Raw genomic sequence first — 22,323 nt, forward strand, 5'->3', positions numbered from 1 at the left:
TTTTCACTACAGTATAAATGGAATTCGAATGTACTGCATCTGCCATTTGACATTATAACATGACCTACTCATTTCAATTGCGTCACACCATGAATTGTCCATTCATGATGTGGCATCATGGAATAGTAAAGTGTCCATTGGATGCTAAGAGTGTAAAAAGTTGCAGCACTCCCATTTAGGCATGGGCCGCAATAAGATTCAGATGGTATGATAACCTTGAATAAATCTATCACATTTTCACGGATTGACGGTATTGTGATTACTGATCTAAAATATATTATTTCTAAATGTCTGGGTAAAAAAACAAAAACTTTTTTTTTTCCCTTTGAACATATTATCTTTATTTTTATTTTTTTTTTTATATATTGGAGCAGTAAACATGTCAGGCTGAATAATGGCAATGAATCATTGACTTCTGCTGTCTTCATTAGTTTCAAAAACACAGATACTGTTTTCCTAAAAAAAATTAAATTTAAATAAAAAATCTTACACATACGTTAGGAATGACATAGCAGAAAAATTGGGCAGTTTTAAAACCTTCACTTTTACAAATCACACTATACATTGAAAACGGTTATCATTCCATGCCTATTCCCATGACAGCACAAATTGCAATAAGCTCATAGCGAAACTACGCACTCCACTCAATAAGCGATGCGTTTTCAAAAGTAAATATAGTTTTTCACAACATTACCCTGTAAAAAAATAAATAAAAATCTTGCTGCCTACAATTTTTTAGTTGAATCAAATGAACTTTTCTACTCATATCAACTCAACACCACGTGAACGGATAAATATTAAGTTAAACTTTGTATAACTTTGTAATATTCAGTCAAAACCTTCCTCAAATAGTTTTTTATTATTATTATTATTTTATTTTTTATTTTTTGCAGTGTGAAGCCCTGCCCACTTGGCACTCTTAAACAAACTGAACCATACAGTGGTCCAATACCATGAACCAAACCATAGCATTTAGTGTATCAATACACCGCTAATGTGCACTAGTAAATCTTGTCCAAAGTACTTTTCTTGTACTGTCCTGTACTGCTAGATAGCATAATGTTTTCCTAGCATTACGAATTCAGACATACCACTTGACTCACATACAGTTTTTCGCATACTATATACAGTTGAAGTCAGAATTATTAGCCCCCCTGAATTATTGGACCGCTTGTTTATTTTTTCCCAAATTTTTGAGAGATTTTTTCAACACATTTCTAAACATAATAGTTTTAATAACTCATTTCTAATAACTAATTTTTTTAATCTTTACCATGATGACTGTAAATAATATTTTACTAGATATTTTTCAAGACACTTCTATATAGCTTAAAGAGACATTTAATGGCTTAACTAGATGAATTAGGTTAACTAGGCAGGTTACGGTAATTAGGCAAGTTATTGTATATTGATGGTTTGCTCTAAAGACTATCGAGAAAAAATATAGCTTAAAGGGCCTAATAATTTTGTCCCAAAAATGGTGTTTAAAAAATTTAAAACTGCTTTTAATCTTGCCAAAATAAAACAAATAAGACCTTTTCAAGAAGAAAACATAAATTAGCAAAAATACAGTGAATTTTTTTTGCACTGTTAAACATTATTTTGAAAATATTTTAAAAATAAGAAAACAGAAATTTTACAAATTGTAAATTCTATACAGAAATTTTTAAAATGTCCATTTCCCACTAACAATTAAGCACTTAACAGAAACGATTGAGTGATTTGGCCATGAAGGTCATTGGTTTACCACTCTTCACCATTGTTAAGTGCAAACACAGAATCATGGACACGAGTGTTTAAAAGCCATGTTGATCAGTTGGTCTGTCAATGAGCTGATATACTGATCCGCTGATGGATCGACTGATCTACATGGCTTTCAAATGTTTCTGTTTATCTGTGTTTTTACTTGGAGAACAGTTGCGAAGAGTGGTAAACCGATGACCTACATGGCCAGTTATGAAAATGTATGCACTTAAATGTTAACAGAAAATTAATCATTTTAAAATTAAAAACTCTATACTTACTTGATACTTCCGATACTCGATACTAATGACAACTTTATTTCAGACACATGCTTATTCTATAGCTTCACCCAAAAAGAGACGTTCTGAAAAATACATGTCTGTTCAAAAAGAAAAAAAAAGGTAATGGGAAATGAGGCTGAAAAGAGCAAACACACAGTGTGAAAGTATTACAAAAGTAGTCCACAATACTTTTTTATGTGCATAAAAAGAGCCTCCTCCTACGAAAAAATAAAAAAGAAAAGGTCATAGATTTGGAGCAATGTAGCAGAGTAAAACGATGACAGAATATGTATGAATAATTCCTTTAAAAATGCTCCTATCTCAGTTCTCCAGTACAAGTCAAAGAATTACACTCATGCAGCCTATTATGTGTTCTTTTACGAAAACCGGCAAGTCTCCTATAGATTACAATGGCTTTTTTCAAAGCCTGTACATCTTTGTGTTGTCTAGTGGTCTATTGTGTGCTTCACACATTGAACGCGGTACCCTGAATAGACGAACGCTGGCAGTATGTGCTCTATAATTCTTAAAAAAAAAATGCTACAGCTAGCCCGAATGGATAGTCACTTCATAAAGGCTTTCAATGGCTCATCATGTGAGAGTTTATTTAAAAAAAAAAGAGAGAGAGAAAGACGGACAGACTGAGGCAGAGAAATGAATGACACACTCCATTCTCCTGGGAACATGAGAGCTGTCAGTCATACACAGTGCTTAACATTAAGAGTAAAATGTAAAATTTGTGGGTCAGAACGCAGTTTTCACTTGACATTTGAAAACTGCAGTAATTAGCATATAACATATTCTACCACCAAAAAAGAAGAATATATGCACAATATATTTTGCATATACAAAATATACGTTGAATCTATCTATCTATCTATCTATCTATCTATCTATCTATCTATCTATCTATCTATCTATCTATCTATCTATCTATCTATCTATCTATCTATCTATCTATCTATCTATCTATCTATCTATCTAACTATCTATCTATCTACCCATCCGTTAATTTATTCACTTATTCATTCAACCATCCATTCACATACTTATTTATTTACTTGTTTGTTTGTTTGTTTGTTTGTTTGTTTGTTTGTTTGTTTGTTTGTTTGTTTGTTTGTTTATGTATTTATGTATTTAGTTATATATATATTTACTCATTCATTCATTCATTCAACCATCCATTCTTTTTCTTTTCAGCTTAGTCCATTTATTAATCTGGGGCTGCATGCATATGTTTTACGCAGCGGATGACCTTCCAGCTCCAACCCGTCACTGGGAAACATCTTTACACACTCGTTCACACACATACACAACAGACAATTTAGCTTACCCAATTCACCTGTACCACATGTTTTTTTCGACTGGAGGAAACAGGAGCACCCGAAGGAAACCCACGCGAACATGGGGAAAACATGCAAGCTCAGCAGCCAAGACTCGAACCAGCCACCTTCTTGCTGTGAGGTGAACATGCTACCCACTGTGTCACCATGTAGCCGCTTAACCATACATCCATATATTTATTTAATCATTCAACAATCCATCCATTTATCAATTTATCAATTTATTTATTTATTTATTTATTTATTTATTTATTTATTTATTTATTTATTTATTTATTTATTTATTTATTTATTTATTTATTTATTTATTCATTCATTTATTCATTTATTCATTTATTCATTCATTCATTCATTCATTTCACCATGCATTTATTTTCTTTTCAGCTTAGTCCCTTTACTAATCTGGGGTCACACGCATAAGTTTTACGCAGCGGATGCCCTTCGAGTTGCAATCCATCACTTGAAAACATCCATACAAACTCATTCACATGTTTTTTCGACTTGTAAAGGAAACCGGAGCACCCGGAAGAAAACCCACGCGAACACAGGGAGAACATGCAAACTCGGCAGCCAAGGCTCGAACCAGCGACCTTCTTGCTGTGAGGTGACCATGCTACCCACTGTGTCACCATGCAGCCGCTTAACTATCCATCCATATATTTATTTAATCAATCAACCATCCATCCATATATGAATTTATTTATTTATTTATTTATTTATTTATTTATTTATTTATTCATTCAACCATCCATTTATTTGTTTGTTTATTTATTTATTGGAGTCTGCTTGAAAATTTGGTTTCTAATTTCGTCTTATGATTTTCTTTTTAGGACAATTTGATCCAATTTGAATTAAAAAGGTTGTCATTTAAAGCATTATTTTAGCTAAATAACCAAAACGTTCCATATTTACAGATGTGTTTAGATGCATTTTAAGACAACAAAACAGCAATGTTTTAGCTTGAGAAGAAAAAATTAACCAACATTTGTCAGAGTAACTTTGAATTTTAAATCACACACAACACAAATGTTGTTCTTTTATAATGTTCTGTGAAAAAATGTTGTAGAAAAAAAAATAATTATAATAATAATTTATAATTTAATATATTTAGTATTATACTCAAATCCATACCTAATGAATGCAGAGAAACTGAATTTTTCTCTTCATGTTTTCCATAGCTGTACACACGTACAGTCTTAAAACAATGGCACACTCATAACCATGAAATGTCTTTATTCTAAGCTGTAAAAGTTTAGTTTAGCACTAAATCTCGTAATGTAGATTCATGACTGGCAAAACTAAGTCATATAAAGGGCACTGCAGCACGTGGAGCAAAAGCATAAAGTAATGCAGCTCTTGTAAAGAGATACTTCACTGTATTAGCGCAGGCTGCATGAAGATGATGATATGTAGTTCAGGAGCCTGGGGAGTGTACAGTAGACACTTTCTCTGGGGTCTTAGAATAACTGCACTGCTGGATTTCATTGATTGCATTATAAATTCTTCTTTCTCTTTCATATGAATTGCGTCATGAGGCAGGTACACCCGAAGCCAGATGACACATTTCCGGACAGAAAGGAATAAAGTTTGTAAAAACCTGCAAACTTTGGCTTTGGTGCAGATTTCGCTGTGTCTGAATAACACGTTTTTGATTTCTAAGAACTAAACTACTGTAGATGTGGTTGAATTAAAGTAAACTACTGTAACAAAGTGAGTATAAGGTGCTGAGCTGAGCTCAGTACTGAGCTTAAAGTGACATTCAAAGGCGTAACTAGGTTAATTAGTTTAACTAGGCAGGTTAGAGTAATTAGTCAAGTTATTGTGTAATGATGGTTCATTCTGTAGACTACTGGAAAAGTATATAGCTTAAAGGGGCTAATAATATTGACCTTAAAATGTTTTTTAAAAATGTAAAACTGCTTTTATTCTAGCCAAAATAAAACAAATAAGACTTTCTTCTGAAGACAAAATATTATCAGACATACTGTGAAAATGTCCTTGTTCCGTTAAACATAATTTGGGAAATATTTAAAAAAGAAAAAAAAAATTAAGGAGGATTAATAATTCTGACTTCAACTCTATATACATGTATATTTCTGTGAATTACCACCACAAAATTAGTCATTTTTAATCACAGAAAAAAAGGGAAAAAAATTCACAAAAAAATTGTGAAAAACTAGGAGGTAAATTGTTAATTCTTTGGTTAGGTTGCAGGAAATCTAATGGAGAACTACTACTTTATCCATTAAAATCCAATATGCTAGTGGGCACCAGTGATACAATTACTTTATAACTGATTTAATATCTCCAAGGCACCTGGCAAGTCTGACAATAAGAAAGAAACCCAGCTTACTCAAAAATCTGATTGAAATTCAATGTCGAACATCAAATGGCAACTTTAAATATTCAGATGAATAAGTAAGACTCAGAAGGGGGAACAAAATAATGTTTCTTTCACTTGAGGGGTTTGGTTAACCACAGTTAATTGCAACTCGAGTGCTGCCTGGGAACATATGAGTGTTCACCAAGGTTATCTGAACAACTGTCTGGAGTACTTCATGACTCCAGACGCCACAGCAGATTCAGGTGACCTTGTTCAGTTGTAGACTGCTTAAACAGAGACCTTGGTGTAAGTAATACTCTCAATTTCTCTTTTTTTACATCTCCATGGTGAAACAATGCTGTCAGCGAACACTATGGTTCCCTTAAGTATTTATATATATAAATACTTATATAAAATATATATAATATTTTTAAAGTATGTGAACATCATTTATTCATTTAATTCTATATGTTTTTAATTTTTAATTTTTAAAGTATTTATGTATGAAATATTTTATTGCTTTTTGTAGTTTTTTCAACATATTTATTTAGTTGTGCATTTTTATACAATTACTTAATTTATTTTATACTTATTTTAAATATTTTATTTATTTATATTTAAAACATTTATTTCATGTATTAAGTATCATTAAATACATACTTTTTATTTGTTTACATATTGTATTTATTTAATTATTAATTTATGTGTTTATTTCATTAATTCATTCATTCATTCATTCATGTATTTTGTTTATATTTTTATTTATTTCATTATTTATTTATTATTTATTCTTTTTGCAAATTGAAAATATTTTTCATTGTATTTATTTATTTATTATTATTATTATTATTATTACTATTATCAATAAATACATAAAATAAATATTTATTATCATTATATAGATATTTTTATTTGTTTATGTATTGTATTTATTTGTTTTATATATTTTTTTATTTTATTCATTCATGTATATATGTATGCGTTTTATTTATATTTTTTTAAATTAATTTATCATTTATTTATTTCACATATTTTAAATATTTTTTTATTTTATTTATTATTATTATTATTATTATTATTATTATTATTATTATTATTATTATTATTATTATTATTATTATTATTATTATCAGTTGTAGTAGTATTTTCAATAAATACATAAAACAAATGTCATTTGTATTTTTTTTTTATTTTGCAAATGTCCTTGGAGCAAATGCCAATCAAACCTCTTATTATAAAATAGCAAATCCAAAACAGCTAAACCTTAGTGTATCCCTAAACAATATTTCAGTATCATCATTATGCTAGTAGCTTGTGTGGTTCAACTGAAACACTGTGTTATTTTGAAACAATATAATAAAGCATTATTATGTCTATATGTACATAATGATGCTATAATGGAAAAAGGATGTGCAAAATAATGAGTTACAGTATTTTTAGGAGCTATTTAGATTATTTCATATTTTTCTAAGAAGGTTAAAGTAACTGGTTAAAGAACAAACATGTCACACTGCAAAAATGGGAAGTGCATTAGAATACTGCTTAATGATGTGCAAACAGCAAAACACAAACTTGCCAAAACAAGTTTAATAAGTTCGTTTTCAATTAAAGGTTTATTTTAGCATTTGCATAAGTCACAGGCGAAGCGCAGGGCTTATTTATTTACCAATACAGAAATAAAAAATGAGAAACAAATGAGAGGAAAACCACATATAAAGCTTCAACAATAGTACAGCTACTGATTCTACAATCAAATAAAGCAAACATGAAACTACTCTACTATATATTACCACATTAAAAACAAGGGATAGATATCTAGGTCCATACGAAATCTGTGAACGAAATTTCCAAAGATTGTTTAGCCCATCATTGAGCCTATATATTTATTTATGTAAATGTGTGCAAATATATATTTATTATTTTTTATATTACTTTCAGTATGTTATTAACTAATACTTGTATATGATTTATTTACTACACAGTTTGTAAAGTAAAATTTTCAGCCTTTGAGTAGATGCATTATAAAAGAAACATGCTTTTTTACCAAAGGTTATCCCATTGGATTTGCATTGTAAATGTTAAAAGATTTTTTTTTATTTTATGTTCAGTTACTAGACTCCCAAAATCAAATAAATCCACAACGTTTTTTACAATACTCTGCATAGAAATAGTTAAACAATTGTAAACAGATACTGTCTGGCTTCTTATCGGTTTGAATATATTGGTAAATATTTTGGCCAAATAATAATAATAATAATAATAATAATAATAATAAATAATAAACAGACTTAGCATATTTATAATGACAAAATGCAGTTGATGCAATGATTTTATATGCACATGGCGCAAGTAAAACAAGATATTCATGGGTAATTACACGCTTGAATATTTGTTTACTCGCCTCATTCATGCATGAAATTTTCTCAATGTAGTTCTGTTTGTTTTTCTTTATTATTTTTTGTTTAATTGACATAAGCCGTTTTGATTGGAAACAGATGCTGAATAATACTGCCACAATTATCGCAATAAATATAAAAAATATTGTGATATATTTTCAAGTCCACATTCTCAATATGCCTATATGTTTTTTTTTAATGCTGCATCGGCAATCTGCCTATTAAAAACCTATGACATTGCTGCGGGGAAAATGTATCCAACAGCATCTCACACAATTTGTCATTCATCGTAATGTGCAAAGAAAAAAGTATTGTATTATGTATTTATTTGTGTTTGTTTCCCTTTTATTTTCCGCTTGATAGACATGAGCAATTTCAAATAAAAACAGACGCTGAATTATACCGCGACTAATATCGCTAGTGCAATAAATGCCAAAATATATCGTATTATATTTAAGTCCGCATCGACAATCTACCTATTAAAAACCCCTGACATTGTTGTGAAGAAAATATATCAAACAGCATTTCACAGTTTGTCATTTATGATTTTGCGGCAAGACAAAAAAAGTACTGTTATTTCCTTTTATTATTTTTAACTTGATTGACATGAGCTGTTTCGAATGGAAACAGACGCTGAATTTCATTGCCACTAATATCACTTTTGCAATAAATACCAAAAAATAAATCGCAATATAGTATTAAGTCCACATTGACGATCTGCCTATTAAAAACCTATGACAGTAAGTACTTTTACATGTAAACCAATAATTCAATTTTAATGTGATTAAGACAATACTCTGATTAAGAGTTAACCATGTAAACAGCGATTTTTGACTAATTTAATCAGATTAAGGTCATAATCGAACTAAAAAGAAATCAAATTGAGACGTGTGGAGTATGACGATTTTAGTCGCATTATTGAAGTGCATTACAGACATGTAAACACCCTAATCAATATATTACTATCATGTAGGACTTTTTGCAGCATCTTGGGACAAGTCCCAAACCCTGTTTGAAACTCTTTGCACCTACCCAATCAGTGCAGACCACAGAAATCCGAGCCGTGAAATGCTGAGATTTTTTTCTTACATTCAGCATGTAGTATGAACTTTCATTAAAACATAACTCTTCCAGCAGTTCATGTTCGTGAATGAAAGTGAAAGTGCCAAACTGCAGTTAAAGTCGACAAATTAAAAAATGAGACTCCTGAAATTACATAAAACTCCGGAGGAAATGCGGATAGTGCAGCGTTTCGAATGCAAACAGACGCTGAATTATATCGCCACTAATATCACTATTGCAAAAAATACCAAAAAATAAATAATAATCGCAATATATTTTTAAGTCCACAATGACGATCTGCCTTTTTAAAATCCATGACATTGCTGCGAGGAAAAGATATCCAACAGCATCTCAAACGTTGTCATTTATCTTAATGCAGCAAAAAAAAAAAAAAAGTATTACGAATTTATTTGTTTGTTTTCCTTTATTATTTTTAGTTTGATTGATATGAGCAGCTTTAAATAGAAACGCTGAATAACACCGTTACTAATATCGTTATCGCAATAAAGACCAAAAAAAATGTCACAATATATTTTTATAAGTCCGCATCGACAATCTACTTATTGAAAATCCATGACATTGCTGAGAGGAAAAGATATCAAACAGCATGTCACACATTTTGTCATTCATTGTAACAAACGTCATTCACCCACAAAATTTTGCAAGGACAAGGTATTAAACAGCGTCTCAAACATTTTCATTTATTGTAATGTTGCTGAAAAATGTATCGTTATGTGGCTTTTTGTGTTAGTTTCATTTTTATTTTTTGCTCGATTGCCATAAGCAGACTTGCATGGAAACTGACGCTGAATTATATTGTCACTGATATCATTATCACAATAAATAAATAAAAATTAAATAAAAAAATAAATAAATCGCTATACATTTAAGTCTAAATCCACAATCTGCTTATTAAAAACACATGAAATTTTTGCAAGAAAACATTATTAAACAGCCTTTCACATAATTTGTAATTCATCACAATGAGGCCAAAAAGTATTGACTTATTTGTTTCTGTGTGTTTGTTTTCCTTTTTTATTATTTTTGCTTGGTTAATCAAGTGGAAATAGATGCTGAATTATATTGTTGCTAATATCGTTATTGCAATAAATACCAAAAAATAAATAAATAAATAAATAAATAAATATATATATATATATATATATATATATATATATATATATATATATATATATATATATATATATATATATATATATATATATATATATATTGCATTGTATTGCCAATTTCAATATAATATTAAAAACCAATGAGTGGAAACAGACGCACAAAAATAGAATTTCTCACAGAAATCATTTTCTTTAATACTTTAAATAAAAATATTTCTCTACTTTTACATTACTTATGACTCTTTTTGTTTGTTACAATTATTTATTTCACAGCACTGGAAAGCATGTCAATGAATAATACCAATATCCCTAAATTCCTATAAGTTACACCCCAAATACTACTAAATAAAGTGAATTTGAAATAAAAGAGAAGAATATTATCCATAAAGACAATAAGAGCCCCCCAGTTCCCCCATCTAAGACATTCAGATAGAATGGTAGAGAGAAATGGTAGAAGGTTCAAAAGAGGTGATGCGTAGCCATGGAAACAGCAGACAGCATCAGATAGTAATTGCTCCATATGATTGTAGCAGCCTCACTCGCTCTGACCACCTGATCGCATGTCTTGTAAAAAACACATTTGTCAGGTACTCATTATTATATACTCATTATGATGACACTTCATAAATGAGTCTTTTGCTCATTATTGTTCATCAGACATAACAAATTACGTAAATGTCTATGTACTGTTTTACTTGTATTCAAAGACAATTTAATAAAATGTTCTAATATTATATCTTTTAGAAGTTTGGACACAGCAGGCTGAAAATATTGAAATCGAAAAACTACAAAGATTGAAAGGATTTTGAAGGCAAAAAAAAAAAAAGTTATTTTTTATTATTTCTTTACACCTTAAAAAGTTCATAAATTTACATACATACTTTTTGTTCAATTACTTGAAATTCCTGCTGAAATATGTATAGTAAGAAGTAACGAAAGACTGTAAAGTTTGTAAACACACAGTTTGTATAAAGCTCTATTTCAGGTAAAAAAAACATATAAAAGAAAAAAAAATATTTAAAAAAAAAATAAAAATTGATAAAAATAAAAACAAAATAAAAAAAATTAAAGTTAAAATGAATAAAATAAAATGAATAAAATAAAAAATTTAATAAAATAAAAGAATAAATATAACAAAAAAATCTAAATGTATAAAAAACTAAATCTTAAAATAAATTATGAATGAAATAAAATACCAAAAATAAGAATTAAAACAAAAAATTAATAATAAAGGAAACAAAATAAAAGAACAAAAATTTATAAAATAAAAATAAAAATAAATAAAAAAATAAATAAATTAAATAAAAATAAATAAATAAATAAAATACAATAAAATATAAATGAATAAAATAATATAAAATTAAATTAAATTAAAATGAATAAAATAAAATTAATTAAAAAATTAAAAAGGAAAAATAAATATGTATAAATAAATTTAAAAAATGTATTAAATTATTTAAATAAAATAAAATGAATGAAATAAAATAAAATAAAAAATGTAATAAAAGTTTGGAGTTGAAAATGTTACAGTATGTCTAGTAAAATAAGCCTACTAAAAATGGTCCCTCCATACTTACTGTCCCCGAAAGCAAGAATTTCACAGATTGTACAACAAAAAATCTGTTTTGTGTAATTTCATGAAGTCTATGTGCAATGAGCAACTACCAATAGGGGGCAGTCATTAGAACAGTGAATGGATGGGAATTAATTATCATGTTGGAGATCCCAGCTTAATTATAGATTTCATTCATTTTTCATTCTGCTGCCACATGTCTGACTCATAATTCCAGATGTCTAATAACGGCAACAGAAGCCAAAGTGATTCAGGGACGCCCTGAGAGTCATGAAACCAGAACTGACACTCCAACATCCAGAGACCTGACAGCATCTCCACCGTCCTGATTTCATGGATGTGAACGGCTGAAACCCCTGAGATGTAGCCGAGCAATCATACAAGAGCTTTATAGAGTAGGCCTATAATGATTACTGACGTTAAAGTTTAATTTACTTTTATTTACTACACAATATAACGTTGAAGGCAAAACTGCAGTATCACCCCTCCAGTGAAATTTGAATTAAATAATATATACTTAATGATTTAAATGATTAATAATTTTTTTTTGCATGTTTGTAACATTTTAATGTTTCAGATCATCAAATCAATTTATAACATAGTCAGAGATAAAACAAGCAAACATGTCATGCAGTTTTTAAAAAAGGATTCTGTATTATTAAGGGAAAACTAAATACCTTTGTGTATATATATATATATATAAATAAAGTAGACCAAAACAATCCTCAAAAGCTATTTATATATATCCCTTTCACACAGCAATACTGGTAAATATCCCGAAAATTACCAGAACAACTTGACCGGTGAATTCAATAAGTGCTATTCACACAGGCAAGAACGTTCCGTAATTTCTTCCAGAAAAGACCATTCACACGTCCACTCTACAATACAGGTAAACTCTGACATCATTAGCCAGAAATGGACCTTTAAACGGCTGCGCTTGTATTTGTTAACACAGAGGTGGTCAGGCTTTTGCTGATTTGTTTATTTAAAGCTTTAGCATTCATGCAGCTGCTTTGTTCCAGAGACATCCAAAGGCAGAAGCGCAAACTGCAGCTAAATGTTTACACATTTGACTACATTAAAAATTCTGTCGATGGATAAGTACTGTGAACAACTTTGTTGAAAACATGTGGAAAAACACTTTCACATGTTGAGATGTACATTATAAGTGTGTGCACTGGAGCTCACCATCTGCTTCACGTGCACACACGTCAATCAACTGAAGCAGAGCTTGAAGGTAAACAAACGGCAGTTCATCATAAGCATTTTATCAATATTTTTTTACACAGTTGGCATAAAGAATGTAAATAGAAACTATAACTGACTAACATCTAGCAGCTAAATGTGTCTGGAATTATATTCAAAGGTTTTTATTGTTATAAACAGCACAGATGTAAACGCGTCTTCTGTAAATGTAAATGAGTATTCTGATTGGCTGGAGTAGACGTCTCGCTTAAGCGCGTTCTATTGGTGAATGGGATCATTTCTTTCTGCGTTCACACAGCACAGCATTCTGGTAAATTATCGGTAATATTACAACTTGTCTTTCCTGAAAATTGCCGGAACGAATTTACAATAATAATAATAATAATAATAATAATTCCTAGGATTTACATAGCACTTTTTGGAACACTCAAAGTTCCAACTCATATAATATAATATAATATAATATAATATAATATAATATAATATAATATAATATAATATAATGTAATATAATGTAATATAATATAATATAATATAACAAAAATATCTTTAAAAATGTGTTATAATATTACTCAGTATCGAATAAAAAAAAATAAGAGAATTACAAATGTGTTTTGTCCTTTTCAAGTTGGTTTTGTTCTTTTCAAGTTGGTATGGCTTGATATTTATAATTATATTGATTAATGATGAAATATTAACTATTTGTTGTCATATTAATGTAATGAAGACAAAGTTTGGCTACCTTTTTGTCCTGTGGTAGTGAGAACAATGTTTGCGGTTATTGTGATCAATAAATGCAGGCCATAAAAGGAGTCTATTATTATAATTTGACAGATGGCACTTTTGTTCTTTTGTTAATGAAAGTAAATCTACATTTGAATCCCAATTTGCACTCTTTAGCCCAAGCTACTGACAAATTTCCATTCCTAAGAGAAAAAACTTGTAAAATCCCTATTACCTTATATAAACTTGTAAAATTATTATCTACGGCACTACCAAATTTAGTACTGGTGTCTGATAGAGTGTGTTAGTGCAGCCATGTTCAGGAAGTAAAAACTAATTTCTTTCTTGTTTTCCACATAGGGCCATTGATTTTTATAAATATTTTTTAACAATAACTGATAACCCTCTAAAGCAAGGGTCTCCAACCTAATTTCATATGCGAGCTAGTTGTAAAAATTAAAAGTTGCCAAGATCAACTCATGTCACGGCCACTGAATCCACTGGTCACTCATTACATACCATATTGAAAATGAATAAAATTTCAAATGAACACAGATACAGACTGTTAAATGCCCCTAGATTTTGATATAACTTTAATTTTTAAAAGGAATAAAATCAATGTCTTTTTAATTCAATTTTTTCATAATTTGAATCAGGTATAATACAAGAATGTAGTTGTCAGCACAAAAATATAGTTGTATACACATTTAATGCATCATAACATGCTGATTATGAAGTTATTGGGGTAAATTTTTTATATTGAAATTATGTTTGTACGTTTCTAAATAAAAAAAGAAAAAAGAAGTAAAATAATACTTACAACTAAATCTGAATTGGTATAGGCAGGAAAACTGCCTGTGTTAGTTTTCTGACTGGATGAAATGCATGTCAGGGCGAGCTACTTATAAACACAACAAGATTTTTGCTTAGAAAAGTCCTCTGTTTTCTAAACTCATCTTATTTCATCTTATTTTTAAAAACTTGCTAATTAGCAAAGAAAAACTACAGTTAAACACACAAAATAAACCATGAAAAAATGATGGCCTCCTCTAGACAATTAAAAATCAAGTTAAAAGAATACAGAACAGCATCTTACCTAGATCAGTATTAGGCCCAGCCAGGACCTGTCTAAATTTGTCAAGTCTTGATGCTTCTCTCTCGGTCATGGCTGGAGTTCCAGACGTGTTCTGATCCGCCATTCGGGCCACTAGTGGAATCACAGGTCTGTGCGGGAGTGACTGCTGTCTGTGTAGTGCTGCCTGTTCAATACCCACTTCTGACCAACAAACAGAAAAGAAAACACTGTATTAATGAGAATATACAAACAAAGTTCCTTTCCTTTTTTACAATTCTTTTTTTTTGAGTGATTTTCACCTTTATTGTGAAAGAACAAAGGAGATTTACAGAAAAGGAAGGATCTAAGGACCTAAAGCTGGGAATCGAACTCGGGCTGCCGTGAGCACCTCGGTACTGTGCCAGTGCACTAACCACTAGGCTATTTAAAACAAAGTTACTAGCAAGTGAGCACCTCGGTGCTGTGTCAGTGCACTAACCACTAGGCTATTAAAAACAAAGTTACTAGCAAGTGAGCACCTCCGTGCTGTGTCAATGCACTAACTAGGCTATTAGCAACAAAAGCCTGTCACAAGGAATCTGTTCACTCTGCGAACATATTTGCAATGCTTTCAGGCAGTACATCCAAGACCAAAGTTTTATCTAAATGAACGGTGGAATCGTGAAACATCAGAAACTGCTGGTTGAACTCGCAAATAATTTAAATACTTCAAATCAACAACAAAATCAGAACTGAACAGCCCCGTTATTGTTGTTGCTTAAGTTTCCAATCACAAAGAACGCGATTTATGCGTTGAGAGGTGGCTTTTTTGAATGGTTTCCTAACGGCTGCAAGCGTTTTGCATGCTGCTTATGTGCCTTGCGCACCTCACGTTTTAACCGCCTGCTGCACCTCGCGTTTTTGACCCTGCACGCCGTTTGCTCTCAGTTCAAATAAGTCAACTCTGAGCAGTCACTTTTTGAAGACTTTTGAAAACGGAGAAGAGACTTTTGGTTGCTGTTTTAGGTTATCCAGAGCTGTATGACTTAACAAATAATGAATATTATAAAATTAATTATTAAAATTATATTCATAACAGCAACACTCTCAAACAATGCCCAGCTGATCCAGTCATTGCCTAGCGACATAAAAAGCACACCATGCTCCTTTTTTTTTCTAGTCAACAAAAAGGGAGTGCAGTGCACCTCACATTTTTAAAGCATTCGGTGTAATCGGCCCTTAACCCGTAATTACGTTTAAAACGTGGCATTTCTAGTTTGCGTCAATCAAAAGATTGACATGACCCCAATCTTCTTTACAATCATTTCAAATGGTAACAGGAGGACTTGGTTAGAAACACTTCATCCAACTAAAAATTTGAAAATAGAATTAGTGTCCCAATATATGTTAAAAAGTATGAGCATGCCAAAGGTCCCTGGATGGTGTTTTATTTCCAGTAGAAATTCAAAGTGTAAAATTGTTCATGCTCTATTATGCTATATAAATATATGAACTACAACTCATTTTAAAGAAAAAAAAAAGTGTGCAACTAAAAAAAATATTTATTTTGTGTATGGCTTTCATGAGCTTGGAGGTCTGCATCCATATATCTCTGCAAATAACTTATTAATAAAGTCATCTGGCAAAGAAAGTGTTCTTGCAGGACTCCCAGAAGTTATCAATATTTTTTGGATTCATCTTTAATGCCTTCGCATTCATCTTACCCCAGACATGCTCAATAATGTTCATGTATGGTGACTGGGTTGGCTTATCCTGGAGCACCTTGACCTTCTTTGCTTTCAGGAACTTTGATGTGAGGCGTAATGTGAGGTATGAGAAGGAGCACTATCCTGCTGACGAATGTGTCCTCTCCTGTGGATTGTAATGTAATGGGCAGCACAAATGTCTTCAAACTTCAGGCTGTTGATGTTGCCATCCACTTCGCATACTGAATGTAACCCAAAACAATGATTTTCCTTTTACCAAACTTGACTGATTTCTGTGAGAATCTTGGGTCTATGTGGGATCCAATAGGTCTGCTGTGTTATTTGTGATGATTGTGATGCAGTTCAACAGATAATTTATCTGAAAAATCTACCTCCTGCCACTTTTCCAGTGATCAACTAGAAGTCAAGTTAATCTTTGTTGCTCTTACAACTGAGATCGATGACAAGACTTTTGTTAGGTAGTGTATGTACATCAATATATACAGTAGTCTTTGTATATTGATAGTATTTTATACAAACCAGTGTTTCCTCTCTCAAAAACCCATCGGTTGTAATTACAGAGAATTCATTGGTCACGTACACTATCAGCACATCAGTTTGCCCATAGGTCAGACCAGGCAGTTACCGTAAGATTACAGCTAGTGTTAATGAAACTCCTCTGTCAAACTAAATCCATTATAGAGCTTGGACAGATGAACCTCATTCAAGATACCATCATCATTAGGAGTGGGAATCTTTTAGCGCCAGAGGATTCAATTCATTTTGATTAGATTTCATTTTAATTTCAATTCAGAGAATCACGATGAGATTACACCATTCTCGGTGTGTATATATTGCTCAGGAGCCCATCTTTTCAGTTGGACCTGGCACATCACAATTTGTGTAAGTGCAAAGTAATTGTGTTTTAGGAGCATTGTATTGATAAGACATGCGTATATGCAAAACACTTACTGTAAAAAAAATTAAAAATAATAATAACAAAAGTATTTTTTCCACCAATCAGAATTGTCCTGCTTACATAAAGAAGATACCACAGAAGAATTTTTTATTTTTTTTTTCTATTAATTGATTAATTCACTCATTCATTGGTCGTCTGGTCAAAGTATTCAAAGTGCTACAATCCTAAAAGCGACAAATAGAGGGTTACTCTAATCATTTAATTTGTTCTCTTATGCAAATGTGTACTTATCTTAATATTACTATTAATTAAATGTAAACATTGTATTGTATTTAATGATGCTCTGATTAATCAGCTGGAGATCGGTATCGGCCGATAATCATATTTTATGACTCGATCGGTACTCGCTTGTCTGGCCGATCACATGAACCGATCGTAAGTGTTAGTTTACAGGTTTACAAGCAGAGGAAGATGCATTTTAACTTAATTTTAAGCATTAAAAATGTACTCTAAGCGTTTTCTTCATTGAAGCATGTTGAATTATTCTTCCATTATTTGCACTGTTTTCAAATTGCATTGTCAGTCATTTTTCTTACCATTTTTTTTTATCAGTTTGATTTATAATTTTCTGTAAAAAGGGTTCATACACATTTTAGCTTCAAAAATTCCATGACTTTTCAGCGACTTTCAAGACAATTTTCATGACCTAATGTTTCATGTAATGTCTACGTTTACGTGGTAAATAACAAGAAAAAACATGCAACAATCTCTTTAGTTTTATTCAAATTTATTTTTATATTTATGTCAAATAGATGATGCCTACACAGCACTAATGATGCGAGACTATGTTTTTGGCCAAGAATAGAAGTAAAAACAACTAACCTTCATTCCAGTATATAGATATTTGTCAAACTAATTTTAGATTATGTTATTAGTTTTTTTAAACTAGTAATGGTAGGTAAAACTACTTCTATTGTAAAGCCGTGATCACACTGCACTTTTCACTCCATAGATTTCCATTCATAGGCATGCGAATGCAGCAGACCAGAAAGGCAAACACATGTGACAAGTTTCGCATTTCACTGCATTTGAAAGTTTAAGCTTGGTGAATTCTTACCTGCGAAATTGCATCACGTGATTGCGTAAGACCAACAGAAGATCATTTTTAATAAATTTAAAATATAGAACAATCGCTCACTTTTATTAACGTCTAATCATGTTGTTTAAGACCACCCCTTTTCACAGCACCATACGACAGAATTTCTCAAGTACAAGCTCTCGTGTGAACCCAGCTTAAGTCGATTTGGACAAAAACGTCTGCTAAATGACTAATTGCAAATGTAATTTCTATGACTTTTCCAAAACCTTATGGGTTTTTCTGTTTTTCCAAAACTTTTCCAGGCCTGGAAAATGCCAAGCCAAAATCCCATGACTTCTCCAGGTTTTCCATGACCATATGCACCCTGTATAAAGCTACTTCTGATCATGAAGTGTCCACACTAAACGGTGATAAGAGACGCATTTAAGGGATTTTATGCAACATCCTTCATTTATGCTTTTAGGAAAAGGAGAAAGCTTCACTTAAGTATCATATTTAGAGAGAAAATGTGCTTTATGCGATGTTAAAGTTATATAAAGCTTGACGCATCTGAATCAGTCCGTATTGGCCGATCACCATGACGAGGAATCGGTACTCTGTATCCAAAAATCCTGATCAGAGCATCCCTAATTGTATTAATTCAATTTTAAACTTTTTTGCCCAAACCATCCACAGATACATCTGCACTAGTGCAGAGTGGTTCAAACATTAAAAAAAAATAAAAAATAAAAAAAAAAAAAAAAAAACTCTCTGAATCTTTGAAGATCTTTCCTGCTGGAGATACTGTTGTCCTAAAAAAAATGTAAATACAAAATCTTACTCATAGGAAAGGTATGACAGAAAATGTTGATGGTTTTAAAACCTTGACTTTTCCAAACCCCGGTATACCTTGAAAACAGTTATTATCTGATGCCTAGTGGTAGAGGTGTTGGTGGGAGGGGAACTGGCCATAACCCCCAACCTCAGATTTAACAGGTCCCAGACATGCTTGATGAGAGCTGAGCTCTTTACTGGCTATGACAGAACACAGACATACTTGTCTCGCAGGAAATCTCTCACAGAATGACCAGTATTGCTAGTGGCATTGTCATGCTAGAGAGTTGTGTCAGAATGAGCCTGCAGAAAAGAATGCCACATGACGAAGGAGAATGTCTTTCCTGTAATACACAGCGTTGTCATTGCCTATAGTGACAGCAAAAGCTCAGACCTATGATGCGATGGCATACAGCCTCAGACTATGACAGAACCTCTACCTCCAAATAAACCCTGCTTGAGAGTAAATTCAGCCTCAGACGTCATGTCAACTAACTGCTGGCTGAACATTTGATGCATAACAGCTAGTACACACTATAGCCCAGCTCACACTGTGCAATTCCTAAACGATTGCAGCATTTCAGTTTGCACTAACATGATTCCAATGTCACGCTGTAAGATCTTAGTAGTCATAATGACTGACTGAAGGACAATCATGATGCACAAAACATGGACACTCAAGCAAACACAGAGAGTTTGACTATTGAGTTAATGATTGTGATAAGAATATAGTTTCACCAGATGGTTTGAATCAGAATTTTTTTCTGGGGAGTCTAACAGTGTTCTGGTACAGAAATTGCATATTCACAACGGATCAAATGTTTTTCTGACTTTTTCTGAAGAGTTCTTGTCTTGTTTCTTGTTCAAATATCTAAAACTTCTTAGATCAAGTAGAAATATTTTTTTGTTTTCGGTTTCAGAAAAAATAAGTGAACATGAAGTGAGTTTTTTCTTGTAACAAGCTAAATATCTGCCAACGGTGTGAGTAAAATAATAGCGCAGTAGGTAGCACTGTCACCTCACAGCAAGAAAGTCGCTGGTTCAAGCCCAAGCTGGGTCAGTTGGAATTTCTATGTGGAGTTTCCATGTTCTACCCATGTTCGTGTGAGTTTCCTCCAGGTGCTATTCTTTCCTCCACTAGTCCAAAGAATTGCGCCATAGGTGAATTGGGTAAGCTAAATTGTCCGTAGTGTATTTGTGTATGTCCAGGTCTTCCAGGTTGAGGGTTGAGCATTGAATGATTCACCTCATACAAATGCAATGTTATAAAACACCAACATGGTGCCGCTAAATATCAATTTTGATATAAATGACCCTGGGAGAAGTTAAGTAAGACTTTGTTAAACCACCAAACATCAGAATTTTCTTGTGCATGAATGTTTTGAACACATGCAGATAATAAACTTACATTCTATTGTGGATAAAAATTGCAATGACTCACAGATCACATGTGTTAAGTGACTCTTGGTCAAGTATAATTGGGATTCAACTAGGGATAGCGATATTGACAAAAAAATTATCACAATATCATGTTTCATATTATTTGAGATTAATAATTATTGAATATTTAAAAAAATACATTTAGGAATATTAGTACTTTTAACCACTTTATTTTAAATTTACCAACATTACTAAGGCAATGTTTTTAGTTTTAATAGTCAAAAACAAAAACATATAAACAAAATATCTGATCTCTTTACAATTAAAAACATATTAAAAAAACATAAGTGTTGATGAGACTCTTAAAGTTGAAAAAAAATGTTACAAAATGCGTGCAATGATAAAGCAAAAATACTGAACAATCAAATCAAACTTTAAGTTGTGATTAATAATGATGCAGTGAACCTCAAACTTTGTACACAAAATAAATTATGATAATCAAATCTGAGCTTTAAGTCAAGGAACCAACCATCATTATTCAAATACATAATGCAACATTACAAATTGTGAAGTTGAATGACTACATTACCCCCATGCAAAAAACAAAAATTTCATATGGGGAGCTAGTGGCTGGGATGCACAAGAAAAGAAACCAAAAAGCTACTCTGGCGGCATCCTTACATTGTTTTTAATTATTTATTTATTTTTTTTTAACAATGTCATCACTGCTGCTATACTGCACTCATTTTCATATATGTTGTTATTTTGACCTGAAGTGAAAAGTGTGTGCGTATGGATTCCATGACCATATACAATGGACTGTGTGCCTGTGCTCCCCTGGCGCCTCTCCTTACTAAGTGATCATCAACCATTTTTTCAGAGGATGACAAATAGAGAAACCATTGCTACAGCTCTGATGCAATTTTATGAAGAAAAGTAAAAGACGCTGCAGTGTTTGGGTGCGCGGTGTTTGTCTGAGGTAGCTAGTCTTCCGTTATAACTTAAATCTGTATATTCCAAACAAAGTACGAAGCATATATGGCAGGTATGAAATGGTACATTTTTTCATGCAGGTGCATAACGCATGTACTAGTACCAATCAGTTTGCATGTTTGGCATGTTCACACACAGCTTCTTGACCCAAACTGGCCACTAAATGCAGCTTAGGGTTCTAAGCTTAGGGGAGAATTGACTTCAGTACCAATTGGTACCGAAATGTTTAAAAAGGTCTATTTCCATCTAACATTTGAAAGCTGTTGAGTGCATTCTTAAACACAGCTGATTGGCCATTGTGTTCACATCCTCAACAGATATGACTGTGATTGTCCATAAAGGTCATCAGTTTAACACTCTTCAACACAGTTCACGAATTGCAAACACAGATACATGAACAGAGGAGCTTTTCAAAAGCCATGAGGATCAGCTGATTTGTCTAGGAGTTGACATAATAGCGATGATCTGATGGATCAACTGATTGATGTGGCTTAGAAAAGGAGTTTAAAGCATTTTTTGAGAAACAACACTGCAAAAAAGGCTTTTCTTACTTAGATTTGTTGTCTTGTTTCT

The 22,323-nt window shown here is 31.7% G+C and overlaps 1 protein-coding gene across 3 annotated transcripts in view; it reads right to left on the minus strand.

The window, feature by feature from the left end:
- Positions 1-22,323, minus strand: part of tbc1d22a (TBC1 domain family, member 22a) — a 270,682-nt gene that overhangs the window by 227,970 nt on the left and 20,389 nt on the right. For all 3 annotated transcript variants that reach the window (XM_005168538.6, XM_005168539.6, NM_214799.1), the window contains 1 exon segment: positions 14,883-15,062. In XM_005168538.6, coding sequence (XP_005168595.2) covers positions 14,883-15,062 — 180 coding nt within the window.

This window comes from Danio rerio, chromosome 4, assembly GCF_049306965.1.
Source record: "Danio rerio strain Tuebingen ecotype United States chromosome 4, GRCz12tu, whole genome shotgun sequence".
Classification (NCBI taxonomy): Eukaryota; Metazoa; Chordata; class Actinopteri; order Cypriniformes; family Danionidae; genus Danio; species Danio rerio.